General features: G+C 45.2%; 1 protein-coding gene across 2 annotated transcripts in view; it reads left to right on the top strand.

Moving 5' to 3' along the window:
* The window catches only part of prickle1b (prickle homolog 1b), a 32,187-nt gene extending 6,681 nt beyond the window's left edge, over positions 1-25,506 (top strand). Inside the window, exons 1-8 of one of the 2 annotated variants that reach the window (XM_037121320.1) lie at positions 11,328-11,477; positions 15,299-15,496; positions 16,941-17,054; positions 19,503-19,640; positions 21,684-21,887; positions 21,982-22,168; positions 22,298-23,302; positions 23,405-25,506. In XM_037121320.1, the coding sequence (XP_036977215.1) occupies positions 11,463-11,477; positions 15,299-15,496; positions 16,941-17,054; positions 19,503-19,640; positions 21,684-21,887; positions 21,982-22,168; positions 22,298-23,302; positions 23,405-24,360 (2,817 nt within the window). In that variant the 5' untranslated portion in view covers positions 11,328-11,462 and the 3' untranslated portion in view covers positions 24,361-25,506. Of the gene's footprint in view, positions 1-11,327; positions 11,478-15,298; positions 15,497-16,940; positions 17,055-19,502; positions 19,641-21,683; positions 21,888-21,981; positions 22,169-22,297; positions 23,303-23,404 lie in introns of those variants that run through there. The other variant, XM_037121321.1, reaches the window with a different exon arrangement.
* The last annotated feature ends 42 nt before the right edge of the window (positions 25,507-25,548 follow it).

Below are 25,548 nucleotides of genomic sequence, written 5' to 3'. Positions count from 1 at the left end.
AGATGTCCACATGAATCCAACTCCGTTTTGTCCGTCTGATTCAGTAAACAGCGGCAGACGAAGAAGAGAAGGATTTCTGAAGTTGTGCAGTTTCATGAAGACATTCCTGTGACGAAGCTCTTACATGACATTTACGTCAAAACCTCTGCTGTTGGGTGGTCGCCTGTCTCTGTAACACTCTCTGGAGACGAGCCCTATCTGTCACTGTATCTCCATGTAGCCTCATGCAACCCCAGAGGAATACGTCCAATCTGATGGCACTCAGGAGTCAGGAAATGGCCTGTTGTGATAAATGCTGTATAAGTGAGGGCGGGGAAGACTGCAGGAGTTTCATCAAATTCGCCAAAAGCTGAGCACTCGCCTTTGCCTCAGCACTAACAGGCGTCATGCTTTAAAGGCACAATACGTCAGAATTTTAGTTGAAAATGTTCAGAAATTGGCTAAAATATCATGATGTCTGTATATTGTGATGCAAGGATATCTAATGAAGTTAGCATGCTAACCATGCTAGCCCCTGCCAATCCTGGTGCAGAGCACGTGTGCTAGCGATGTAAGCAGTAACCTTCCACTCATCCTCGCCCAGTCCCCAGACTGAGGAGACATCTAGTTAAGACATTTACCGTTAGCAGCAGTTAGCGGTTACTCTGGTAATATGATGCCCCCTATTGGATTTACATGTGAACTTCCAACATATTGCACCTTTAAGTCTTTAAGTACATTAAAGCTGCTATAAATTATATTATCATAGTGACAATTGATCAAGTGAATATGTGCAGTGTGACCGCTGTCACTCTCGAGTGCCAAAGCCACAAAAGAGAATGGTCAACTGAATCTGAAGTTCCTCTCTGCTGTACAGTGTGTTTAGCGCCTTTGAGCTCCATGTTTTGTATTTCTGGTTATGCAACTTTATTATTTTGAACTAAACATTATGCTTTTAATGGCACCAAAATAGCAAAATTCAATATCAAATACATGGAATCAATCGTCACACCACAATATACTTTGAACCTGATGCCCCCGGCGCTCCCAAGCAGCCAAAAATGTGATACTGCGGCTTTAAACTACATCTGCATGTGCACGAACCCACATGCCATGCATTTTTCAATGTTATATTCGCCTAAACGTTCCTCTTATATAACATTAACAAGCCCCCCCCAACTGCTGTTGCGCTCTGCAGCAAGTAATCAAGAGGCGGCGTATCCCCTCAGCTAGGACAAGAGGGAGAATGTAACAGATATTCACTCGTGGTGGTTAGCTGATGAAAGCTTGGGGCTTTCCAAGCGCTCGTCGCAAAACCAATACAAACAGTGATTTGACAGCCGTCTGGGTTTTGGCACAGTGAGATCCATCCGCTTTTCCCCCCTTTTTTCTTTTTTTTTTCCCGCCTGAGAAACAGAGCTTAAATTGCCACTTGCATTAATGAGATGGTAAATAAATGTCTTTTGTGTTTACACTAATGACCTTGAAAACCAGACAGTTAACTTGGGGGGAGGTCGAGGCGTTCATTATCCCAAACCAGCCACCCGTGAAATCCAACATGTGCGGGCTTGTTTGTTTGTGTACGCGATGTATGTCTCTGTGCACGTTTGCTTGTTTCCATACGTTTTTGATTCACGCAGTACTTCACATACATCCTGTAGGGGTGTGTGAATGACTGTGTGTGCAGGTTCCCTTCACGGAAAGCCCTCAAGAATTCCCCCTCAGGGGCCTTTTCAGACATCTGGTTGCGGACGGACAGCTTATATCTCCAAGTAATATGTCCAGTTAAGCCTCTGGGAGCCGCCGCAGTGCACATCATTACAGCCTTCCTCCGGCTTTACTTGGAGCTCCGCTGAAACCCTATCGTTTGCTTCAGAGGGGTACAAATATGCTGTATATCCTTTTATACTACTTCCTCCCCGGCCCTCGTCCCATCTGTTGCAGATTAGTCTTCAGTGTGTGTTTAGAGAACTGAGCCTGTCGCCAAGCGGGACAGATAGTAAACCCAGAAGGTTTTAGTCAGAACTGTCAGGTAGGTCTGAATTAACAGAGAGGCCAACTGAGGATATGGCTGGCTGAGAGGAGAGGCTGGGGGGGAGTAACGGGGGTGAGGCAGGCTCCAAAATTACACAGCGAAGCCCACCAAAAGGTCTGTCTGTTTACCCGTGAACCTCAGGCCCGCTACTCGAGGGTCAGTGTGGAATGCCAACAGCGGCTGCCTGGCCAAATTCAACCGCAGTCCCTGGGAGAGGAGGGGAGGCAAACAGTCCCCGCAAGACGGCCAGTCACGCCACTCTTCCCTGTGATAGTGGTGCTTATTTAAGCACGGAGCTCAAAGTGACTTTCACATGACACGCAGCCTCGATATCTGGCGCCCCCGTGGCATCCGAGCCCGCCACCGAAATGTTACCGGGCTGAGCCGATATCGCTCAGCTGTTTTTTGTAATCCGTCTCTATTCAAAAATCTCTGACTCAGTAACCCATATGAAGCTGAACAAAAAAACACCTGGGGAATGAAGCATCTAGAACTGAAGGCTATATGGTTTCACACACACACACACACACACACATTCCCTTTGTCAGACACTATGCTCTCGCCTTGAGAACTGTGCCAGCCCATGTAGGCCAAACTGCACAGCCGGCGTGTGACAAAGTGCCCCCGAGGCCGCGAACTTGGTCGGACCTGCCGTTCCCAGCTCTTGCTGTCTTTCCAGTGCTAAATTATGGGAAAGTGAGGGTGCTGGTTGTGTAATACACAGCCTGTATGTGTGTGTGTGTGTGTGTGTGTGTGTGTGTGTGTGTGTGTGTGTATGTGTGTGTAAGTGTGTGTTTGTCTGTTCCGCTTGACTGATGTGCCATCCCCTCCAGGGTCCCTGTCATTAAACCTCTGTGTACACAACCCCAATCCCTGGCCTACATCTATCTCTTATTCAGAATTCATAAGGGGGGGGGGGTTGTACACACACACACACACACACACACACACACACACACACACACACACACACACACACACACACACACATAACCACACAGACACACACAACCGCATACAGCAATTCCCATACTGAATGTGATGCAACGCTGCTGCTTGTCTTGCAGGATATGTCATCAGATGTATCTGTTTTTACATTTGCTTCTCTCTCTCGGATTTGTTTTTCTTAAGCGATTGCCTCTATGTAATTTGATTGGCACAGCTCATTAAAAGCCCTGACTTCTCTGTTTGATTTGGCTGCAACGTGTGACACGCTGTTAATCACTCAGACGGATGCATAGACTGATGAACGAACTGCACGTAACAGTGATAACGAAACCTGCATCATTTGCGGCTCTGAGTTAAAAAAAAAAACAAAAAAAAAACAGGTTTATTCTGACATGAGCAGCTGCAGCGTGTCACTTTTATTTTCCTGTGAACAAGAACAAGAGGAACTGGTTTCTTTCTGGTGTTCTTTTCCTTTTTATTGTTGCAGTGCATTTGTGACTTTTGGGCAAGCTGGGATGTTTCAGTGTTATCCTTTATTTACAGTTTGTGGGTCGTACATCAGCAGCCAAAACATGACCTCTGTGCTTTTCTTGCTGTTCAAGTGAAGCAGAACTGAAGCACCACGTACCATTTCCCTGTCAACAAGAACAAGACGATCTGGCTCTTGACATTTTTCATTATTATCATCGGTCTACTGCTCACCACTGTGCCGGTTACACATTTCTGTCTGGTCCCCCTCTTTTGTTCAAGAGTCATTTTACATGCTTTAGTGCTCTAAAAACACATCCTTTTTTTTTCAAATGTTGAGGACTGCGTTACTTTATTCTCCCTCTGTCTGCAACACTCTGTTTCAGCTCCTGTCTCTTTAAGGCCCCGGTCTTCTCTGATTGGTCAGCTCACACATACGTGACCCTGCACCGCTAACAACAAAAAAGCAGCTCTGCTTAATCAATTCTTATGTGCCACACTGCAAATGTGTAACTCTATGATGTAGTGTGATGTCACAGAGTTACAGAATAAAGGGTTTAATACTGCCAGAGCGTTTAAGGAGCAGTGTTTTATGTGGGAGTGGACTTATGTTGGTGTGGACTCTGACCTGTTTCACTTTCAAGATCTTTTACATGATGTATAAAACACTCAAGGAAAGGGGAAAAAAAGCGCTGTAAGACGCTTGAAGTGGGAAGAATGTGTGAAACTATGCCCTTATTCCATCCTAATTCCTTGTATTATAATGGATTGGTCACACTGTGGTCAGCTGAGAGTGATTTTCTTTAATGTTGCTGGCAATTTTTAGCTCCACCAGAGAAGGCACATCTGTGTTTCAAAATATGACCCAACAAAAGTCCAGAATTCATTCGATTTGGCAGGTTAATTGTTTGCATGTGGCGATCAAACCTTGGATGCCCTGGACGAAAAATGTGAATACAGGAGGAAGAAGACTGTGTGCACTGTTTACTGCTGCCAAGCCTTTATTATTGACACCATGCACTGTCTGAAGAGGAGTGTGTAATTTGATATGTAGCTTGCCTGTGGTGCTTCCAGAAATTACCAGAGAATCTAGGATCGAAACTAAAGATTTATTGCACAAACAAGTAGTCAGACGATTAGTTTTTGTTCAGAATAAATTGATTAATATATTAAATGTATTTTTAAAATGTGACAAATGCTCATCACAACTTCCCAAAGCCCAAAATGACCTCCTCAAATTGCCTCAAAAAGCAGCAAATCCTTACATTTAAAGGGTAACTCAGTGTGTTTACAGGTGTTGGGGAGTACTACTGCATATGTGAAAAAAATAATATAAAGTATTTTGTGGTTCCAGATGAAGCCACATGTAATAAGATAAATTGCATTCAACGATGCCAGTTGCATTGTGGGCAATGTAGGCAACATAATTAGAAAAGCATACTACGAGTTTATTAGGAGTCATATAGTTTATAAACAAATGTTCAACATCAGTACAGCAGAACCAGAGAAATCACCTGTTTTTATTCCATGCAGTTTTTCCTTTTCAAAACATGGTGCCTACATTACCCATGATGCCACTGACTTCATAGGAGTTTATCAAACTAAATGCAGCTTCCTCTGGAAGAGGACACGAAATACTTTTTACCACTTTTTTTCACATATGCGGTAGCACTCGTAAAGACCTGTTAACACACATAAAGGTGGTAAAATTGGTGGAATTGCCCTTTAAGAAGCTGGAACCAGCAAATGCCATAAATGATCATGTCTGTCATCAAAAAACTTGGGAACTAATTGCTGCAGCTCTAATAAAAGCAGCGCAGACTCCATCCGTTCCAACGAATATGTTTCGCAAAGGAAACATCCCGGGTTCGTTCTTAAATTACAGGTTATGGAGTGTGTCTATTATTATAGGTACACAGCAGCAATTAATGTAGAAATTCAAGTGCGTGTGTTCAGTGCCGTTGTAGAGTGATTTACATTGCAATGTGGGAACAGCATGCTCCGAGACCTAGGTTACCATTATTTTGAAATGCAGTAATCATCCATACAGATATAAAACCTGATGAAACAGTCTGTATCCAAGAGGATGCTTCGGCTTGGCAAGACATTTTAGCCTACAGGGAGCACCAACCCTTGCATGCAGTCCTTTTCAGGTAATGACACGTATTTAGCAGTTTAAGTGAGGTCGACGCTGCCAAATCATGAAAATAATGATGATGATAAAGAAGGAGTTACCTTCTAATCACGTACTGTAAAAAAAGCCCCTGTACCGTTTTTCACCGTAGTTCCTCAGCATACTGTAATCAGCCTGTGAGTAGCGAAGGGATTTACAGAAAATCCACTTGAACGTCAGAGTAATTGGCCGCATGTGCACCGACATCGGCCCAAAGCACAATGTAAAATTGACAGGACACATGTAAGGGCTGAACAGAAGCTGCATTGAAACAGCCATTACTTTCAATTTGCAGTGATTTATCCAAAATGAGATCCCTACTGTTTTGGAGGAGAATGAATAGAGCCTTTTAAAAGCGTCTGTTGGTCGTACGCTGGTGACTGAAATCTGCTCTAGTTTTCCTACCCCCGGAGCAGATCGCTTTATTGATCTTGTGAGAAATCACAAGCAGCCGCTGCAGATGGAGCATCCGCCTGCAAAGGTTTCCTCTCTAGTAAAAAGAAGGGTCGGCCCAGAACTGAAGCTGGAAACGCATTTGAACTCGCGCTGGCAATACAGAAAGAGTCAGGGGATCACCGGAGTCATTAAGGGTTCATCCTCTGGGCACCATAAATGTTTGTTTAAAATTATATTGCAATCCATCCAACGGTCGTTGAGTTATTCTAGTGTTTTCTGAGGTGCAAACTGACTGAGAAGGGGAAAGAGGTCTGAACAAGCAGAATCTTACCCAAAGCTTTCCCAACCCAATCCCTACCTAAGCTCCCATCACAGGTACTTGACAATTTCCTCCATTTTACTGCACTTTTATAGCCGCTCCCATTGTCCCAGAGGTGTGTAGGTAACACCCTGCGGCGGTTAAAGAATCTCGGGCAGAGGGTTTTATGACCTGAAACTTAAATCACGCTCGGCCTGGGAGTGTCAGGGAGTCTTAACAACGGACTGGCGAGACCACTGAGCAGCACCTCTGCGAACTTGAAGCGCGGCGGGCGGGTCGAGCCAGCGGGCCCGGTTAGCGGCAGCTAAAGATCTGTTTCCTGGTGTGAAAGGCTGCTGAGAGGTGTCTGTCAGCGTGAATGGGGGCTGAATGGGGAGGCATAATGGATGTGAATTGAGACGCGGATCTGAGGTCTTTATGTGAGGCAGATATGTGTGTGTGTGTGTGTGTGTGTGAGCGTGTGTGAGCTGGTTTGTCAGCTGTTGTGCATGTGGCCTTTGTAAGTGGGACGTCGCTGATTACAATCAGAAATAGATGCAGTCGGGATACAGATACTGAAAGTTTTTATTTGTTAAGCCACTTGTAGAGGGGTTTTTTTCTTGCTTGTGTTAGTTTAGATATATTAAAAGAACAATTACCAGACCAGAAATGTTAAATATACTTTAAAGACAGTTTTCAGTAGAAAATCAAGTGCACTCTAAGAGTTTGAGATGCCCCCATGGGGACTTATTTTTCTGAGCTCTCATCTTTGGTTCAGCAGTGTTACTCCTTGTGTTGCTGTGGGACTTCTTGAAGATTGTTCCTGTAAAAAAAAATCAGCAGGTACAGTAGGGTCCAAAAAGTCTGAGACCGCAAGTAAAAATACTTAAATGTTGCATTTGTTTTGGATGTGAATGTAATTTTTTTGCTTTTTTTCCTTTTTGCTTTGACGACATCGTGCACTTGAGCCGGTATGGACTCCACAAGTTGGTGCAAAACCTGATGATTTATTTACATTATCCTGGCACGATTTGTTCCGCAAGATAGACAAATTACGCTACTTTACATTCAACAGTATTATTTGAATGTTGCTGAGCAGTAAAAAAGTTGCCATTATTTCCACTGATTCCTTAATCTCATTTCCGGCTCCTGTAATAGTGACGCTCTGGGATCGTAGGTCGGGTCGGTCACCTTCCCAAAGCATCAGTATTTAACAAGTTGGGGACGAGACTCAAAAATCAGCATTCCAACAAAGCGGACCTTTAAAGCCTTTGTTGCTTTCAATCCCATGTATGAGAGTTGTTTCGCAATCTTGTGTGTTTCATCAGCTATTTTTGCTTTACGCTACTTTAACATCAGGAATGGTCTCCGCGCTCTGTTTGAGTTTGGCTGTTTATGTGACGAAAAAAAAACAAGCCTGGACACGTCCCTGTCCTCTGTTGGTGTCTGTTTCGAATAACCAGAGGGACATCTCACCTGATATTTGCATTGGAAGGGATCAGTTAAACCACTTCTTGCCTCCTGGGGATGAGGCACAGTGCTGCGGCTGCTGGAGTCCAGGTGTGAACGACCATTGTAAATGAAAATGAAGCACGGCGCTGCAGAGGGGAGCACGTCTGTGCAGCACAGCGAAGGTTAAGAAAAGGCCAAGTTACCAGTCGAGTTGTGTTCCAATAGATAAATGAAATGTGCAGCCAGAAAGAGTGAGTATGTGTGCCTGGTATGTGTAAGAGTGTGTGTGTGTGTGTGTGTGTGTGTGTACAGTGAGTGTGTAGTCCAGACTTGGTCTTGGATTTCAAGAATAGAAAAGGCCACTAGATCTTGTCTGCTCTACGAGTTTGCCAAGGAAAGAAAACTCTGCTCCGAAAGTCCTTTGAGAGACTTGATCAAAGGATTGTGACGAAATTGCTTGTGACTTGGCTTGGCTAAAGGCCGGACTGTTATTTTTGGACAATAATGCCCTTTTAAATAACACTGGATATCAGCCAGAGGTTCCTCCATGAAATCAGAGTCATTTTCATTTAAAGTCAGTATGTTTCTCTGCTGTGGAACAGTCCGGGGTCGATCAGTCAGTCTGAAATGGCTGCTCAAGGAAAGTTTTTTGCAGTTTTCTTACGTATTTGTGCACATGTGCTATTTTTGCGTCGTGTTTTTGTGTTTGCTAGCACTCGGGTCAAAGGCCACCGCATAAACCCTCCATTAGTTAGTTCTTGCCTCATGGGCCTCGGACATGTGAATGAGACCGGGGTATCATCCATCCAGCACATGTCCAGCGGCTTTGCAGAGCGCTGATACATGAGGTCTTTGCCCTATAGGGGCCATTGAAAATCTCAGTTTATATCGCAAAGGCAGAAGTTCTGGTCTCCTAAAAGATATTGCCGTTGTGGTCCTACAAAATTGAAAGCCGATGGAAAAAGTCCATTAATCCAAGTTTTTGAGCGCTGCAATTTGTATTTCTGACAACTAACCCATTCGTTAACTCATACAGAAAGCACACGTCTACTTTGAACAGCAAGGCTCCCGTTTTAGTGTAGCGTTCACCCGGCATCCAATAGGTTCGATTTGAACTCTTGATACTTTCTGCCCTGCTGCCCTTTCTCCCCTCGGAGAGGAAGCAGAGGAGACAACAAGGTCAACTCGCCTCTTGTGCTTTCCAAAGAACTGCGGGTCTTTGCCCACAAGTCTAACGTGCTGATATCTGCCTATTGTCTGGGGATAAAGCCGATCATCCTCTGACCTGTCCTCTATTCACACCACAGCATCCCTCACCCGCTCTTTGTCTATTTCGTACCATGCACTTGTCGTTTTTTTCCCCCTTCACCTCGTACCCCAGAGCTTTTCGGAATGCATATCCAGATAAATATCTCAGGAAACTCAATGCACATCTTTCGGAGGGTTAAAACACAAAGTGGCTTTTGCCGAGTGGCGCCAAAGGACCCCGTGGAAAACTTGAGAGCTTCCTCTGAGAGGTTTACCCTCTGACTGGGCTGCCAAGCTGCTCTCCCTCCTCCCAGTCAAACTTCAAATATGCGCTGGGGTGCCAGGAAAGAGGGCCGGTGCTGGCGAAGCACACAGACGATCCCATCCCCATGCACAGGGAGAATCTCTCGCTTTATCTGGCTCCCCTCAGCTGGTTAGCTCGCGGAGTCGTTTCTCATTTGTAACAGGTATCTTGGCATGTGACAAACAGCTCCGTTGCCCTCTCCACAAGTCACTTTGTGGGGTTGTCAGGGGAGAGGGCGCCTTTGTCCACCGGACAATCGGGTAAACTCATTTGTCATTTTAGACTCCGCAAATGAAGCGGTTGCTGCTTTTCAGCCCTTCACAATGACGGATGGTGCGGAGCCCGTCCAAGTAAATTACATTACAGACTTCCCCAGGCATATCAGCGGATTGTTTTTGTTTGTATTTTGTTTACTATTTTGTGTGCCGATGGTTTTTCAGCACTTTTTCTTCGTACATGTCACGGGCAGCCTCACACATGTCACGTTCTTCACACAGTGGATATCTCGTCTCATTTCGGAGCAAAACTCTTCACTCCTAGCTCTGCTGGATTGTCAGGAGTTTCCTGAAGTGAAGTGCTCTCTGACAATAACATCATTGTGATGCCGCACCGAAGTGAGAGATGACAACGAGGGACCCCCTCCCCTCGCGCTCATTCAAGATTTCCGAAATAGGAAGGGGGGGATTATCAGGGGACGGGGTGAGCAGACAGGTCCCCTGCGTGAGAAACTCCCTGAGATGGATGAGGCCGACTTGGGAGGAAGCACAGTCAATATTTAACCAGAAAAATCCTCAAGAGGACACGAGGGGGTTTAGTGTTGGGAAGCCATTTGCTGCTTTCCAATGACTCAGTTCCTCTAAATCCCAGCTTTTCAATGATTGATTTAAGTAATCAATAGTTTTTATATTCACAATTAGCCACATGATAACTTGTTTTGCAGTGATAAACCAACGTGGATTGACCCCTTTTTAGAATCTTTCAGCTCCTTGTTTTGGTTTTCTGGCACACAACTATTGTTTTCATCCAAAAAATGATAAAACAAAACAACAACAACAAAAAAAACCAACCATCACATATCAGCACCAAAAACAAGATAAACAAAGTTAGCTATTAGCTGATGAACAGGAGTTGGTGGAGACCAAAGTTTATTGATGGGATGATGGAGCAGCTGGACCTAGAACTCTTGCATTAATCCCGGCATGTGATCTAATCAGCAGCTGAGTGGAAATTAATGTGACGTTATTAGAGCAAGTGACACGAGGTGGATCAGACAGGATGACCCCAGGAGCAGTTTAATGACTGAGAGCGGCGGGAGGGCACAGCCACTTGAATCTCAAATAGAAAAGTTTGCCTCGGAGGAATTGGTGACTTCAAAATAAACTTTTCTACACTTTTCATGCCCGCCTCAAAAAGGAAGACGAGCCGTTTTTCTTTTCCTTCAGGGTTTGAAATTGACTTTGGGATCATTTACCCTTGACTGCTTTCTCAGAAGGCGGTGAACAGCTGTCTGGCTTGTCGAACAAAACATCCAGAAAGAATAAGACCGGCTGACTGAGAGAAAGGAAAAGAGTGTGAGAGTAGAGTGGGCATGTCATCTGGCTCTCAGGAATCCTGCAGCCCAGCTAGGGGGTTGGGGGTGGGGTGGAGGGCTCGGTGTCACTCCGGAGGAGGAAGGGGTGTGGGGGATAGGTGGGGTGTTGACTGCGTGTGTGTGTGTGTGTGTGTGTGTGTGTGATTGAAGTGCAGTGGCAGGCGATTTGCTCTGGAGGGGAGGAATGAGGGAGGGGCTGACGAGGCTTGGCTGCCCCTGGAGCACACACACACACACACATACACACTCATCCACTCACTCCCACACTCACAGGGATCAGAGACACTCCAGATAGAGACGTCACCTCTCTGCCCTCCTCGTTGCTCTTTGGACTTGATAGATTTTTGGAACTGAATGAATTGCTCCCTGGCTGAGGGGCTGAGCACATCTTTTTCAGATCTTTTTCAGATCTTTTTTTGAAGAACACTTCCTGGCTGATCTGGATCTGATTTAAAAAAAAAACGTGGATCCGTTGAGCTTGATGCTGCAGAATGGTAGCCAGCCCTCGGACGTGTGCGACCAGGGGACTGTGGCAGTGAATGAGAGCTTTATGCAGAGGTGCAAAGAGGGATGCTTTTCCTGGAGGTAAGAGGAGCGCAGATGAGCACGCTTTCCTGAAAACTTTTGCAAACGCAGAAGGGATTTCTGTTGACTGAAGGGTAGGGTGGGAAAAAAAAAACCCTCCTGCCCAAGTTCCACCGTCGTCCAGCTCTGTTGGTGAGACGCCGCGCGATGGATTGTGGGGGATTTGAAAGTGAATAGCAGAGCTTGGCTCAAGATTAAAGTGCTGTGCGTCTGAGAGGCGATCCTTCATTTGTGTGTGTGTAGGTCTTGCATCTTGTGCCTGTGTGTGTGTGTGTGTGTAGGTGGTCTCACTCCAGCTGTGTTAAGTCTCCTGTGCACCCCCTGACACCCATTTGGCCTAAAAATAACACTCCTCGCCAGTCAAAGAGTGATGACCTCGGCTTTTGAACTCTACTATTTAATGGTTTTCCTAAAGTAAATCCTGTGACGTTTAGGAAAAATATTCTTTTCTCGAGCTGTTTTGGTTTCAGCAAGTGCTCAGCCGCCTCAGATCTTCAGATCTGTCCTCTGAATCTGCCACAGTTGATTAAATCTGTAACTTTGAGATGTTTAAAGGGACACTATGTAGTTATGGAGAATACGCTTAAACTCAGAATTAGGTATTAGGTGATAATACAAACACAGAAATATTTATTCGTTCTATTAGTGAATAAACAGGCTGTTCTCAGAGGAAAAAAAAGGTCCCCAGAAAACTGTTTGAAGCTGGAAAGGTGGCAGGGTCCGCCACATATAAACAAAGTGTGAGAGCAAGTCGTGAAAACGAAGAGAGTTTGGGCATAAAAAAAAAAAAAAATCAGTCAATGAAGATCTTTCTCTTCTGATTGAATTTTCTACATAGTGCACCTTTAAATAAATACCTACTCAAATATTGGCTCATAAAAGTCAAACTTCTCTGTAAATCAGGCTGTATCTCTTCAGGTCGCCCGAGGTTGTGTTCACTTGGAACTATATGTGTTTGACTAACTAAGGAGAGCCCTTTTAAAAGTGTCAGTTAAGCGGGGGGAAGGCGCACGTGATTAACCGTTAGCCGGCTACATCTGGCCCCGTGTTTGCACAGGCCCGATGTTGTGACTCTTTGAATGCCTTTTTTTCAAAAAAAGAAGTTTCCCTTTTTAACCCCCTCGACCTCCTCCTGTCACGTCTCCGCCGGGGTTTTTAAAGGGGGGAATGGTTGGACATTTTGTTTTTGTTTTTCGACAAAGACGGCCTTTGTGCGGCTGCCAGTGGATGACATGGTGTAATGTGAGTTGCTGTGTGTGTTGGCTCAGGAATCCGCAGTCACCTTTCCACTGAAAACTTGCGGGGTGAGAGCTGAAGGGCAGAGGAGGACAGGCAGGAATGAGAGGATGTCGAACTATTGACAGTTCTAACAGTAAATTAATCATTTCGGTCAATTGCTGAACGTGCGCTGGTTTTTATCGTCGGTGCTTTATTTAGTCACTTATGATGGAAAAGTAATTGGGTGAAAAAACGATGTGTCAAGAAATTGAACTGAATGGGTGCACCCGGGCCGGAGCAGCCTTCTCATTCCTGAAGTCATTCCTTTACTCCGAGCTCCACACACATAATCTCACAAACAATCACCACTGTTGAGATAGTGGCTCAAAATAATCTCGGAGAAAAGAAAAACTAACTCAGTCTAATTGCACCACTTACTGGTCTTAACTAGGTTAGCTGAGATAAAGCAGAGCCGGTAAAGAAAAGGCTTCTGGGTGATAACATTATCTGCCCCCCACCATAAAACCTGATAGATTAGTCACCGAAGAACAAAGCGACGGTCGAGATACCCTTTTGTTCTGTGATAACAGTGCCGGTTTGACTTTTAACTGCGTTTGTAATCTATAAAATTCAGTGTTTGGAGGCCCTGGGCATCTTTCAACTGTATGCTAATCGGGGGCAATGCTTATATTTTCTGAGTTTTCTTGTTAGTGGGGTTTGACTATGCGGTGGAAGGTCAGACTGGAAGGTGAACTGGGAGATGACAGATTCTCATCTCATCATTTCTACAACAAGGATGAGGCTGCAACACTGCGATGTTTGGACGAAGCAAAGAAAAGATCAGGAAGAAAATTGTAATCAGTATTTTTATCACACATTTCCGCCTTTAAATATGTATTCATGTACATTTTCTAAGTTTTGCCGCCCACCCCGTTCCAATTACTGCCATACGGTCCCTAAGTAGCCGATTATCACCTGGGACAAGCCCTGGTTTTTGAATGAATTGAACCTAAATGCTCTACAGTCAGTTAACAGGCGTAACGTTTGGTCAATAGAAGCCATCATGACCTTAATGCCCCTCACAGCACTGCTTTTGTGTAAAAGATCAAACCCATGTAAAGTTTGGAGGGCCTGTGTGAAGTCCTCCGACTGTTTTGTTTCCACCCAAACAAGTTCTATTCTGGTCCGGATTTGCATGTGAAAGACTCGGAGCATGGGCGAGTCGCAAGTGGCTCCTTCGACACCTTGTGACCAAAGTGCGTCTGTTGGGAGGCAGGCTGAGGGGGCTCCGGAGAACACGGACGCCACGTCTGAGATAAGAGAGGCTGCTGTTAAAGGCGCGATGATGAGACAGATTAATCCCTATTCGTGTCACGGTTCATCTGTTATCAGCTTGTAAAGAAAATGCTCGAAGCGCTGCTGTGATTGGATTCATGCTGCAGCTGACTTTAGATTTAGACCAGTTTTCTTCAATTGCTCTTTTTTGTGCAATTTCTTGATCACAGCAGACGCGACGATCGCAGACGCTGTAAATCTCCGTCCCGGCGTATCGCGCTGGGCTGCTTACATGTGTGTACATTTTGTTCACGGCTGCAGTTAAAAGCCAGTAGCGAGGCTTTAAATTTGTAGGACACAGCAAAAGAGGCTTTATTTTAATTTAGTTTTTGAAATTTAAAGGTGCAATGTGTCAGAATTACCAACGCGATGTGAGGAAATAACAGTTTTTAAGTTAGCACGCTAGCCAGCTATCCCCAGCCTGAAGCTCCTGTGCTAGCAGCGTCCACACCAACACTGCCCTGATCCGGACCGCTAGCTGCACAGCTAACTGAGATAACTAGCTAACAGCAGCGACAGTCAGCAGCTACTGGTGATGTGCTGCCCCCTTTTTTGTTGTTTTGAGTACGAACTGGACAGGTGAGCCATTCTCACATACCGCTCCTTTAAATGGAAATACAGGAATTTAAAACCGTCTGTATTTATTCGTTTCTGTCATTTATGCACTGTAACATCAGTCCAGTCCAGCTGGCAAGAGTCATACATCGTTGTTGCGTAAGTGCATCATAATGGAAAAACCCCTGCTTTGATTTTCCATCATATATCACCCCAGGTTTGTCTTACGTTACCTTTTAAGGTGTTTCGGGCACTGTATCAAGCATAATTCTGTTGCGGATAAACAAAGGAAGTATGACACACTGCGCTAATGCGATGGAAAATAACATATCAGTGATTCTTGAGTGTGACTCAAGTGGACGAATTGAGAAAGGATGGAAATGTGTGTGATCTGTTAAGAAGAATCTTTGTTCTGTTTTTCTTCTCAGCTCTTCTCAGTGTTTGTTCAGGCTGTTCTGTTAAACTCTTAAAACACTCTGGGGAGAAACCATCATCTTGTTGAGAAACAGCGATTAAGGCTAATCGATGTTGCAGGCACACACAAGAGTGTGGAGGGGCTTACAATAAGTGCAAAAAAGAAAAACCCAGTCAGCATTATCCCAGTCAATTAAAACAATTATCGAACAGAGAGGGGATTCAAAAGGCTATTTTTAAAACTGAAAGGTGGATTCTGTAAATGTGATCCATTAAGTCCTCTTTTTTTATATCCACAGCACTCGTGTGTGGTGAACCTGGAGCGCAGTGAAAGAGGGGAGCGTCCTTCACCACGGGGCCCGGACATGGAGCCTCGCGCCGCGGGAAAGATGGGGAAGATCACCGTGGGCTTCCAGAGGAGCTCCACCTCGGACGATGACTCCGGGTGCGCGCTGGAGGAGTACGCGTGGGTGCCGCCGGGAGTCAGGCCTGAGCAGGTAGGTGCCGTGGCCTGTCACACTGCAGATACTCAAGTGCTTACGGAGTGTATTTCCCCATGTTTATAGCTCAAATACCTTAGTACACTGTAAAAAATTGCATTTTTAAACTTATTTTTGCCCCGCGACCCTGCAGAGGATTAAGCGGCGTACATATAATGTACAGATAATGGATGGATGGATGGAAACTTATTTTTGACGTGGCAAGTTTTTGCAGTGTACACTTCCTCCATAATTCCTGTACTTGTGCAGACTCTGACTTGAGGCTAGATGCAAGACCAAGTTTTAAAAGTTTGGAAAATGGTGGATTTTAACTGTTATGTTTTTAAGGTGAGGAATATGCTTGAACTCCTTGAAAAATGCTTGATTTTCAATGTGATCTGGCATAATAAACCCCTAAACCCTGATGTTAAACAAAACAAAACAAGCAAAAAACTAACCCGAACCCTATCCTGTCATATTTACTTGTAACCATCTGGCCTCTCACACCAGATTAACCCACCATTAAATAATCATTATCTGAACATTTAATCAAAGTTTATAAAAACAACCTGTAAAACAAAGGAAGTGATGGTCTACAGTGATTGCTGCTGGTATGAAGGTAGCCTGTGAACTGAATTTTTCTCTGTTGCATTTATAGTAACAGCTTAGATGTGATAAAGGCTTTAACAGTCTTTTGGTCTTGGGACCTTGAAAGTTCTTGAATGTTGCTCATGAAAAGCTCAAGGAGTCCTTCCTAGTATTTTTGATCCATTTGTGGAAGGTCATGCCTCTGGAGGACGAGAGTATAAACCTGTACAGTGACAGAACATGGTTTTAGTTCAAATAAGGTTATGTGTGCTGACCTTCTGCTCTCTGTGCCCTACCAGCGGATTAGCGGTGCCACATGCTGATGTCCAACATCTGGCTGTGGATTTTTTTCCACATTTATTCATTTTAGATACACATGTTCGGGAACTGTATGAGCTCCCCCGCATATTCCCATATTTTTAACACCGACAAATTAAATCAGTCACTGTTTCCTTTTCCCCTGTCAGCTGCAGTTATCCCAGGCAAACATTCTAGCATTTCCAGTCCATAGCTGTTTCTTATACGCGGAGAGATTTCACACTCAGGCCTGTGACTGGATCGAGATTGACGTGTTTGCCCCACAAGTGTCCCAGAACAAGGGACGCACAGAGCGGCAGTCACTCGCCTCTGAAATCCAGTCACATCTCCCCTGTCACATCTAAAGAAAAACATGAGAAAGTGTACTGATAACGCTGCTCGCGGCACCATGTCTCACTCAGAGACAGAATCTCAGATATTGCATTGTGAGAATCTGGCACTCCCGTCTTGTTTCCCACCCCTGACCGAGGTCCACAAGCGCCAATCTGCCAATGAAATGACAGAACGCGATTTCTCCTCCGTCCTTTAACGTTCATCCATCTGTCCCCGCCCGCAGGTCCAGATGTATTTCTCCTGTCTGCCGGAGGAGAAGGTGCCGTACGTCAACAGCCCCGGAGAGAAGCACAGGATCAGACAGCTCCTCTACCAGCTGCCGCCACAGGACAACGAGGTAGAGATGATGAGAGAGAGACACTGACAGTGTGTGTGTGTGTGTGTGTGTGAGAGAGAGAGAGAGAGAGAGAGAGAGAGAGAGATGGAGATAGGAGCAGTCTGCGGCAGACTCTCAAACAAGAATACAATAAGCTTCAACTCACTAACTTAATATTGGGATGACAGTGGGAAGCAGAGTAGTAGATCTCTTTAACTTTAAACCATAAAAATGTTAAGAGTCTCTCTGTGCTCACTGCTTGACTTTTGCACCTGAAACATTTTAAACTGCGCAAATACTTAAAACAAATACCGAAAAATACCTATTGCAATATGAAGGAGGTGGAAATCGCAGTTTAAGTGACAGAGGAAGCTGACGCTGGGTTGAAATGAAGGCGCTGAAAGGAGTCGAGGATCCAGTTTATGTTAAAAGTGGTTGTGAAACTATCAGTGTCAGTTCAAGTGTATGGACTGAGAGATGATGCAACGACAGGCAAGGGGGGAAAACAATGCTTTCACTAATTTCACCTCAACTGATTTCAGCTGCTCAGGGTGCTCAGTGTCAGTTTCAATTAAGCGGACACTTCAAATTGTCTCAGTGGTTTTTGGGCAACGCTCTTTATTGGCTTCTTGCGTTAAGCAGCATTTAAAAAGTTTGGTGTTTATGTTCAATGTAAAACAATTCCTCAAAGTGAGGCTAACGTGAAAGTGTAAGTTTGGTGTCATTTTGCTCACGTACAATTTGCAACAATTAGAAATGACAGAAACCACACCCAGCATTAACTGAACTACAGCCAGCAGCTGAGTAAAGCTCAAACAATCTTGCTGACCTTTCCTAGTAAATCTAAAACAATGGCCGCATTCCCTCTACTGACCAAAAAAAGCCCTGTTGTGACAGTAAAGCACATGCCAGCCTCTTGTGTATAAGAGCTTTTACGGTGTGTAAACCAGCACTCCTTTCACATCTGTGTTAATAGAGTTTACATTAGGAGATATGGTGGAGGGGTTATCACCAGAGGGGATGACCGGGGGGGGGGGCTACTGTCTGACGGAGGTGGTCTCTGTGCACACACATGGAAAACGCACAATAAAGACAGACAACCGCGCTGTGTTTGACTGAGCGGTTTTATGATGTTTGTCGGCAGACCTGGCGGTTGAGGAGGCAAACCGCTGGAGGATTCCTTGCGTAACTGTGGTTCGGAGGGATAAGCACTGTGTGTGTGTGTGTGTGAAAGGGAGAGACCGAGACATTAGTGTGTGTGTGCGAGCTCACACACCGGCATCGTTTACTGTTGTTTAGAGAACAACCGATCTGGTTGTTAGGATACTCTTGGTCTTTTATCTGGGCCCTTCATCACCATCTCTAAACACAGAGGAAGGGTTTGTGTATCGCTCACGCCATCCTTTCAACGCAGCCTTCAGAGAAATCGGCTTTAATTAAACCCTTTTTCCAACCATATATGGATCGCGTGTGATACACGTCCCTAAAGTTGAAAGCAAAGATGAGAGATGAACCATCAGCGGTAATGGTAATGGCTGGGTGTCATTAAGCGTTATCTGCTTCTCCCTCTAACTTGGATTCTCTCTCAGCCAGTGTTAATTTTGGCCGCTATTTTAGATTAAGTCTAGTCTTTAGTTTAGCCACACTTTAGTCATTTAACCCCTTCATAGTGTGAGTGTAATTTAGTAGTCGACGACTCAAAACATTTTAGTCTAGTCTGGTTGACGAGATGTCAAAATGTTTTCTCTCTTAGCTTAACTTCGCTAACACAGTTCACCTGTATGACCAAATAGTTTACATGTCCCACACAAATTAAAACAATGGTTATCACTCACAACTTTTGAAGCTAGCAAACAGATGTTAGCCTGAAAGAAAGACTCATTTATTCATTATTTTGTTAACGTCGTCACCATGAACCACAAACTCCCTTTCGACGTTTTTGTTGAAAACATTAAAAACAATAACTAGTTGTCAATGGAAGTTTTGCCATGTTAATGTCCATACGTTGATATCTACTGAAGTTGGCATGCTAGCCAGCTAGCCGGTCCCGTCCCATCTAAAGCTGCCGTTGATGTGTCTGCGCTTCTAGCTACATGACTAACTGAGCTAACAGCAGCTACAGTTAGCAGCAGTTAGTAGTTAATCTTCTGATATGCGTCCTTTGTTTGTTTTGAGTATAAAACTGATAAGATGCCAGCAATGCACTTTTAACTTTAGTAAATGTAAAAAGTAAACATTAGAAGAACATTAGCATGCTTATGTTGGTATTAATAGCAGGATGGTGTGGCTTCAAGTGTCTCCCCAGGTTGGTTGTATACTTCTCACAGATGCACAATCTAACATTTTAATACCACCGCACATTGCCCAAGACAGTGCTCTGAGCGTAAAATAAACCTTTCTTGTTTTTGTTCTAGTCCGTCAGCTCCACTCATGCTTTCCTTCTGTCTTTTTTAAAAAAATTTTTTTTAGGTGCGTTATTGCCACTCTCTGAGTGAGGAGGAGAAGAGGGAGCTCCACATGTTCAGTGCCCAGAGGAAGAGGGAGGCACTGGGGAGAGGAACACCCAAGATCCTGCCCCGGGCTCTGCAACACACCCGCTGTGAACATGTAGGTGCCACATGTGGATACCACCGAGCGCACGCACATGCATAGGCACACAGGACTTGCATCATTTCGTGCTCGTGTGGCCCAAAGATAGGCAAGCATTACCAGGAAACCCACTTGTGGGTATTGAGTTATTTATATCACAAGCAGCTAACACCCACCATCCCATCCCATTCAGTGGCACCCCGAGGCCGTTCCTGATTGGCTAATGCGATGGTTTTAATCATGGACATAAACTTCCTCATTAGGACGAGAGGGGAAGCGGGGAAATCAAGAGGCTCGTGCTCAAGCCGAGCGGAGAGAGCGAGTTCCTCAGGAGGAATTCGGCAAATTTCCTGCCACCCGTCTATATCTCAGCACGAAAAGCTGCAACAGAATGTACACGCTAACGAGTAATTCTTGCATAAAGTCTTAAAATCCTATTTTTCCAAACAAGACGCAGTATGTGGCACAGTGTTCCACACACACAGCAGGTATAATCACAGCGCAGCTCAGTACGCGCAGCTGGCTTGAGGACGTTTTTCTAGAAAGGACAGGCATGAAAACCATCAAACAAAGTGCATTTCAGCAAACAGTTCTAAAGCCTGACCTCCTTTTCCTACTTTTGATTCGGTGATGGAGGTTTAAACAGAACGTCCAGTTCTATTCAAGCCGCCCTTCATCACATCTGTGAAAAAAATTCCCTTTCAATGCAACAAACATAAATATTAGTGTTATGTGGCTTCCAGCAAATTGAGCCCTGACCGGCGAGTAAAAACCACATCCTCTGCCAGGCATCCAGGAAGAGCAGGCCAGCGATGTTAATACCCCCGGACGGGCAGATGATGTCTGTCAGCGCTCAAGCACAGATGCTGCTGCAGAGATGCAAGGTCGCACGCGGGAACAACGGCGGACGCGCAAATCCTTAGACATGCATGTGTTTTCACATATGCTGTTATTTCACGGTGTTGCTCTATAACCACCCACTCACTCATCCACGCAGGCGCACCTACACACATACTGTACATGCTCAAAAGGATATATCATTCACACACACTTTGTCAGGCTCCAGTTTCCTGGTGCCGCACACCCAGAGACACACAGCACCCCCCTGCCCCCCACCAGTATCCAAGGCCCCTGTCTGTCCACCCTGGTAATAATGGTTAACAGCTGGGCATGCTTTCTCATAGCTGCCTATGGGCGCCTTGTAGCTCTGCTGGGTTATATAAAGACCTGATTGCACGTTCGGACACGCTCCGACGATCTCTGTGGAGTCATACGATCTTCTGACTCGGGACCGAGGCCGGTGTATTCTGTTAAATCCCACAGGACCGAAATGCTGTCCAGTTCCTCAGCAACACCCAGTGGATAATTGATTATTATTTTTTTTTTACTTAACAGGCATCAGTTGAAACAGAGAAACGAGTCACTTTACTTGAAGCAGCATTTGTCCTACAACCTCTAGTAAAGAAGTTATTGCTAGGCGTGCTAGATTCATAAGAGTTTTGAAATGTTTAACTTGCATCTGACCCCATGTCAGTGCAAAGACATTTGGTGGGGCTGTCACAGATGCAATCTGTGTTTTCGCTGCCTTGAAAAGATAAATCGTACCCTCTGTGTTATCAACTGTTGCTGTTTTCTGGCGACGGTTGTCACCACTGTAGGATTCACGGATGTGTTTTGAGCAGATCATATTCCCCTGGCACTAACAGTATGATCACCTGTTGTTTGGCCTTCTTTGTTTAAGCAGCACTGCAAATGAAACATCCGCAGATATGTGATATATTTTGAATAGTTATCTCCATAATCTCGCTTTTGTTTATGTAGCATTCCTAAAGTGTCACAGGCATCGAATGTACCAAACATGTGATCATCATCACATTTCATTCTCAAGGTAGCATACTTATCACCAGGTTTATTATTAATATACAATAAGCAAGGTCATAGGCTCGATGATGGACATGTCTTGTCCCCTATACCTTGTAAGCCACTTTGACAAACTGTATCAAGTAGATGCTTGAAATATAAATCTCATGGATCATCTGTTGTTTGTCTTTTGATTGTCAGTGTGGCGGAGGCATCAATGGAGGGGAGATGGCAATTTTCGCCTCCAGAGCTGGGCCGAGCCCCTGCTGGCACCCAGCATGCTTCGTGTGCGCCACGTGTCAAGAGCTGCTGGTGGATCTGATCTATTTCTACCAAAATGGCAAGATCCTCTGCGGGAGACACCACGCTGAGCTTCTCAAACCACGATGCTCTTCTTGTGATGAGGTGAGATGCAGTAACAGCACCACTGCCCTTTGTGTACCAAGTTAGAAAAAGTTCCAAGGAAATCACTAACAGTGTTCTGCATTTTTCCCTTCAGATCATTTTTTCGGATGAATGCACTGAAGCAGAAGGTCGTCACTGGCACATGAAGCACTTTGCCTGTTTCGAGTGTGAGACAATGCTCGGGGGGCAGCGCTACATCATGAAAGATGGCCGGCCCTACTGTTGTGGCTGCTTTGAGTCACTGTATGCAGAGTACTGCGAGGCCTGCGGTGAAAACATTGGTAGGTTATAATCGTCAGGTGCTAGAAAGGTCAAACACAAAATTCTGTGGGTATTTCTATGATTTTGTGTTAGTACTACTACTGTTGCTAATGCTATGCGCCTCTTCTCTTCATCCCGTGACCATTCAGGTGTTGACCATGCTCAGATGACCTATGAAGGTGTACACTGGCACGCCACAGACAAGTGCTTCTGTTGTGCCCAGTGCAAGACGTCCTTGCTGGGCTGTCCCTTCCTACCAAAGCAGGGTCGCATCTATTGCTCAAAGGCCTGCAGCCAGGGGGAAGATATTCATGCCTCCGATTCGTCTGATTCTGCCTTCCAGTCGGCACGCTCACGTGAGTCAAGGCGCAGTGTCCGCATGGGGAAGAGCAGCAGACCTGCTGAACAGTGGAGGCAGTCACAGCTCTTCAACCCGCCCCCCACCGTCCCTTCATTTGAGTACAAGTTTGGAGATAGAGATGGAGAGGGCGATGGAGATACAGAGTGCGACATTGGCATCGTAGGGCGTAAGCTGTCCCGTCTGGGTCTGGAGGAGGAGAGGTTCTGGAGGGAGCGCGAGGAGCAGGATGCTGGTGGAGAGGAGGATCCAGAGGAGTGGGCACAGCATGAGGACTATATGACTCAGCTCCTGCTCAAGTTTGGTGATCGTGGGATGTTACACCAACTTCAGCAACCTTCTCTAAAATCTCCCAGTCCTACCAGTGACAGAAACAGACTATTACCTGTCTCTGACCCCTGGCTAAAGCCTGATAGCACATCTTTGGGTGTTACCGCCTCGTCCCCAACACCTGCCAGTCCCACCCAGAGCCAGATTTCCAATCAATCCCGAGCCCACAGCCTTAGCCCTGGGCTGATGAGCAAGACGCACCTGCCCGAAATGTACTGGGCCCAGTCCCAGGACGGGTTGGGAGACTCTGCCTATGGAAGTCATCCAGGTCCTGCCAGTGCCAGGAAGATCCAAGAGCTGGAGCTGGACCAGGATCAAGACCAATCTGGGACAGGAAGACAACCCTTCTGGCCAGACACCAGGCAGTGGTATGAAGATTCTCTTGAGTGCATCGCTGATGAACTGAGGAAAGTCGAGCAGGGTGCTGGAGACTCCATGGACTCTCTAGCGCTCTCAAACATCACTGGTAAGGAGACTGATTATTGCATGTGTTCATTGGAAAAATGTGCTTTATTCTTATATATCGAGCAGCTGTTTAACACCCGTCTCTCCTGTCTGTTCTTTTTAGGTGCATCAGTGGATGGAGATGGCAGGGACAGACCCATAGTCTACACCCTCGCCATGCAGGATCCTTCAGTGACAGATGACTGTGAGAAGATGAGCAACATGGGAACCTTTAATTCATCTCATCTTCACCACAGTGCCAACTCTCTCAATCTTAACATAGAGAAGGGAGATGAGGAGGAGGTAACATTGGCAATAAGAGGAGGCACATCAGGAGGACTTCTCTCCCCACGTTCAGAGGGCCTCCCTGCCTCCTTTGTTCACGCACCAGCTCTGAGGAGGAGCAAATCCCAGTCCAGGCCACCTCAGGTGGTCAAGTTCTCAGAAGACACTGTGGATAATGGATATAACGATGGGTTTGACGTCAATATTAGAAAGCATCCCATGAGTGAGAAGCCACAAAGGAGGATGTACTGCCCAGATGAGATGGGTCGAGAGAGAAGCCGCCCATCGAGCCACCATGGGCGCAGCCGGCAGCACCCCCACCGACAGGGTCGGCATCACAGGAGCCGCAAAACCCGCTCGGACAACAACCTTCACATGGTGCCTTTGGAGAGAGCACAGAGGCCGTACGAGCCCCAGCAGCCGGGTTTGGTAAACCCCCCTTGTGGTGCTATGCTCCTACAGCATCCCGCACACAGGCTGCCCATGGCCTGTTCCCAGACCCGATCTGACTTCATGCCTCAGGGCTCAGTTCAAGGAGACCCACGGGTTGAGCATTTCATGGGCCTCTACAGAGACGAGGATGACTTTTGCTCCACTTGCTCTTCCTCATCGTCAGACTCTGAGGAGGAAGGCTATTTCCTGGGCCAGCCCATCCCTCAGCCTCGACCTGCTGGGCGCTACTATGCTGAGGACTACCCAACAAGGGTTACAGCCCTCTCTTCCCACAGCCACGGCTCACAGACTGGTCGTAAAAAGAGCCACCGCTCCAAAAACAAAAACTGTATCATCTCATAACAGCTCAGAGTGTATTTACATTGTAATCTGCACTACAAAGGAAAAGTCTTGATTTATCTAATGATGTGGTTTTTGCAGATCAATGACAGTTTAAAGCAACCCACATGCAGTCTGTAAAGTACACCCTAACAGAAGGTGCATGGCCAAAATGTCAAAATGCATATCATATTTTAGACCCTAATCTGCTGAAAGAATAAATCAATACAAACTGCAAAGACAGCACAGGAAAGACTGGATTTGTGTTACATTCAGTCAGAAGATCTATTTTTGTGTGTGCAAACCTGGCCTAGATACCGGGGCTTATTGAATTTTAGCACTAATATGATGCGTGGACTGGTACATTTGGAAGCTTTTCTTTTGACAGTACAGACCAAAACTATGTACAGAGTTGGCAGAGTGGCCACATCATACTTTTTCTCTCATTTCAGTATTTGCTGTTATGTTCTTCTCTTCTAATGTTTTATGTTCAGTTAAACGTTTTGCAGCAATACCTTTGTGTGCTTTAAAATGGCAACATATTGTACACAGAGGCCGATAAAGTAGAAAATACAAACAAACCAAATAATTATTTAATGCATAATAGTACAAAATGATAATGTATATACTAAGTTAAGATTTTTAATACTGGTATTTTTATATCTGTGGTTTAAAGAATTGTTTCTTTTGAAGTGTTTGATATGAAACAGCAGCAGTTGTTACGGTAAACAAACAGACCTCCTTAATATTTTGTTAGAAAGAACAAAGAAGGTGCCACTTCACAAACTGTGCTCATAGCAGTCAAGTGCCATGTTACTCTGTAACAATGTTAATTATAACATATACTCCACAATGCTCACTATTGGTGTACAAAACATAAAATGCAACGGCAGTAACACCTGCATTTCCCATATTCAGCTGAACTGTACACTACCCTTGCTCCGACATAACCAGCTAAATGCTTTGTGATGTAAAGACGCTTTTAATAAATATTTTTCTCCTCTCAAACCTTCAGGAAAGATTTTTTTTTTCTCCATCAAATGTACTCGATACATACTCGATTCTGTGCCATCCTTGTTGAACTTGTCTGAACTTCTATCCACACGTCATGATACGTAAACATGCACATCTGAAGAAAATAGTAAGGTGGTTTGGTGTGTAAGGCATGTTTGAAGCTAACGCCTTACTAAAAATCTTAGGGAGACAAAATAG

This window comes from Acanthopagrus latus, chromosome 14, assembly GCF_904848185.1.
Source record: "Acanthopagrus latus isolate v.2019 chromosome 14, fAcaLat1.1, whole genome shotgun sequence".
Lineage (NCBI taxonomy): Eukaryota > Metazoa > Chordata > Actinopteri > Spariformes > Sparidae > Acanthopagrus > Acanthopagrus latus.
The sequence above is the reverse complement of the archived record's forward strand: the minus strand, read 5'-3'. Positions and strand labels throughout refer to the sequence as shown.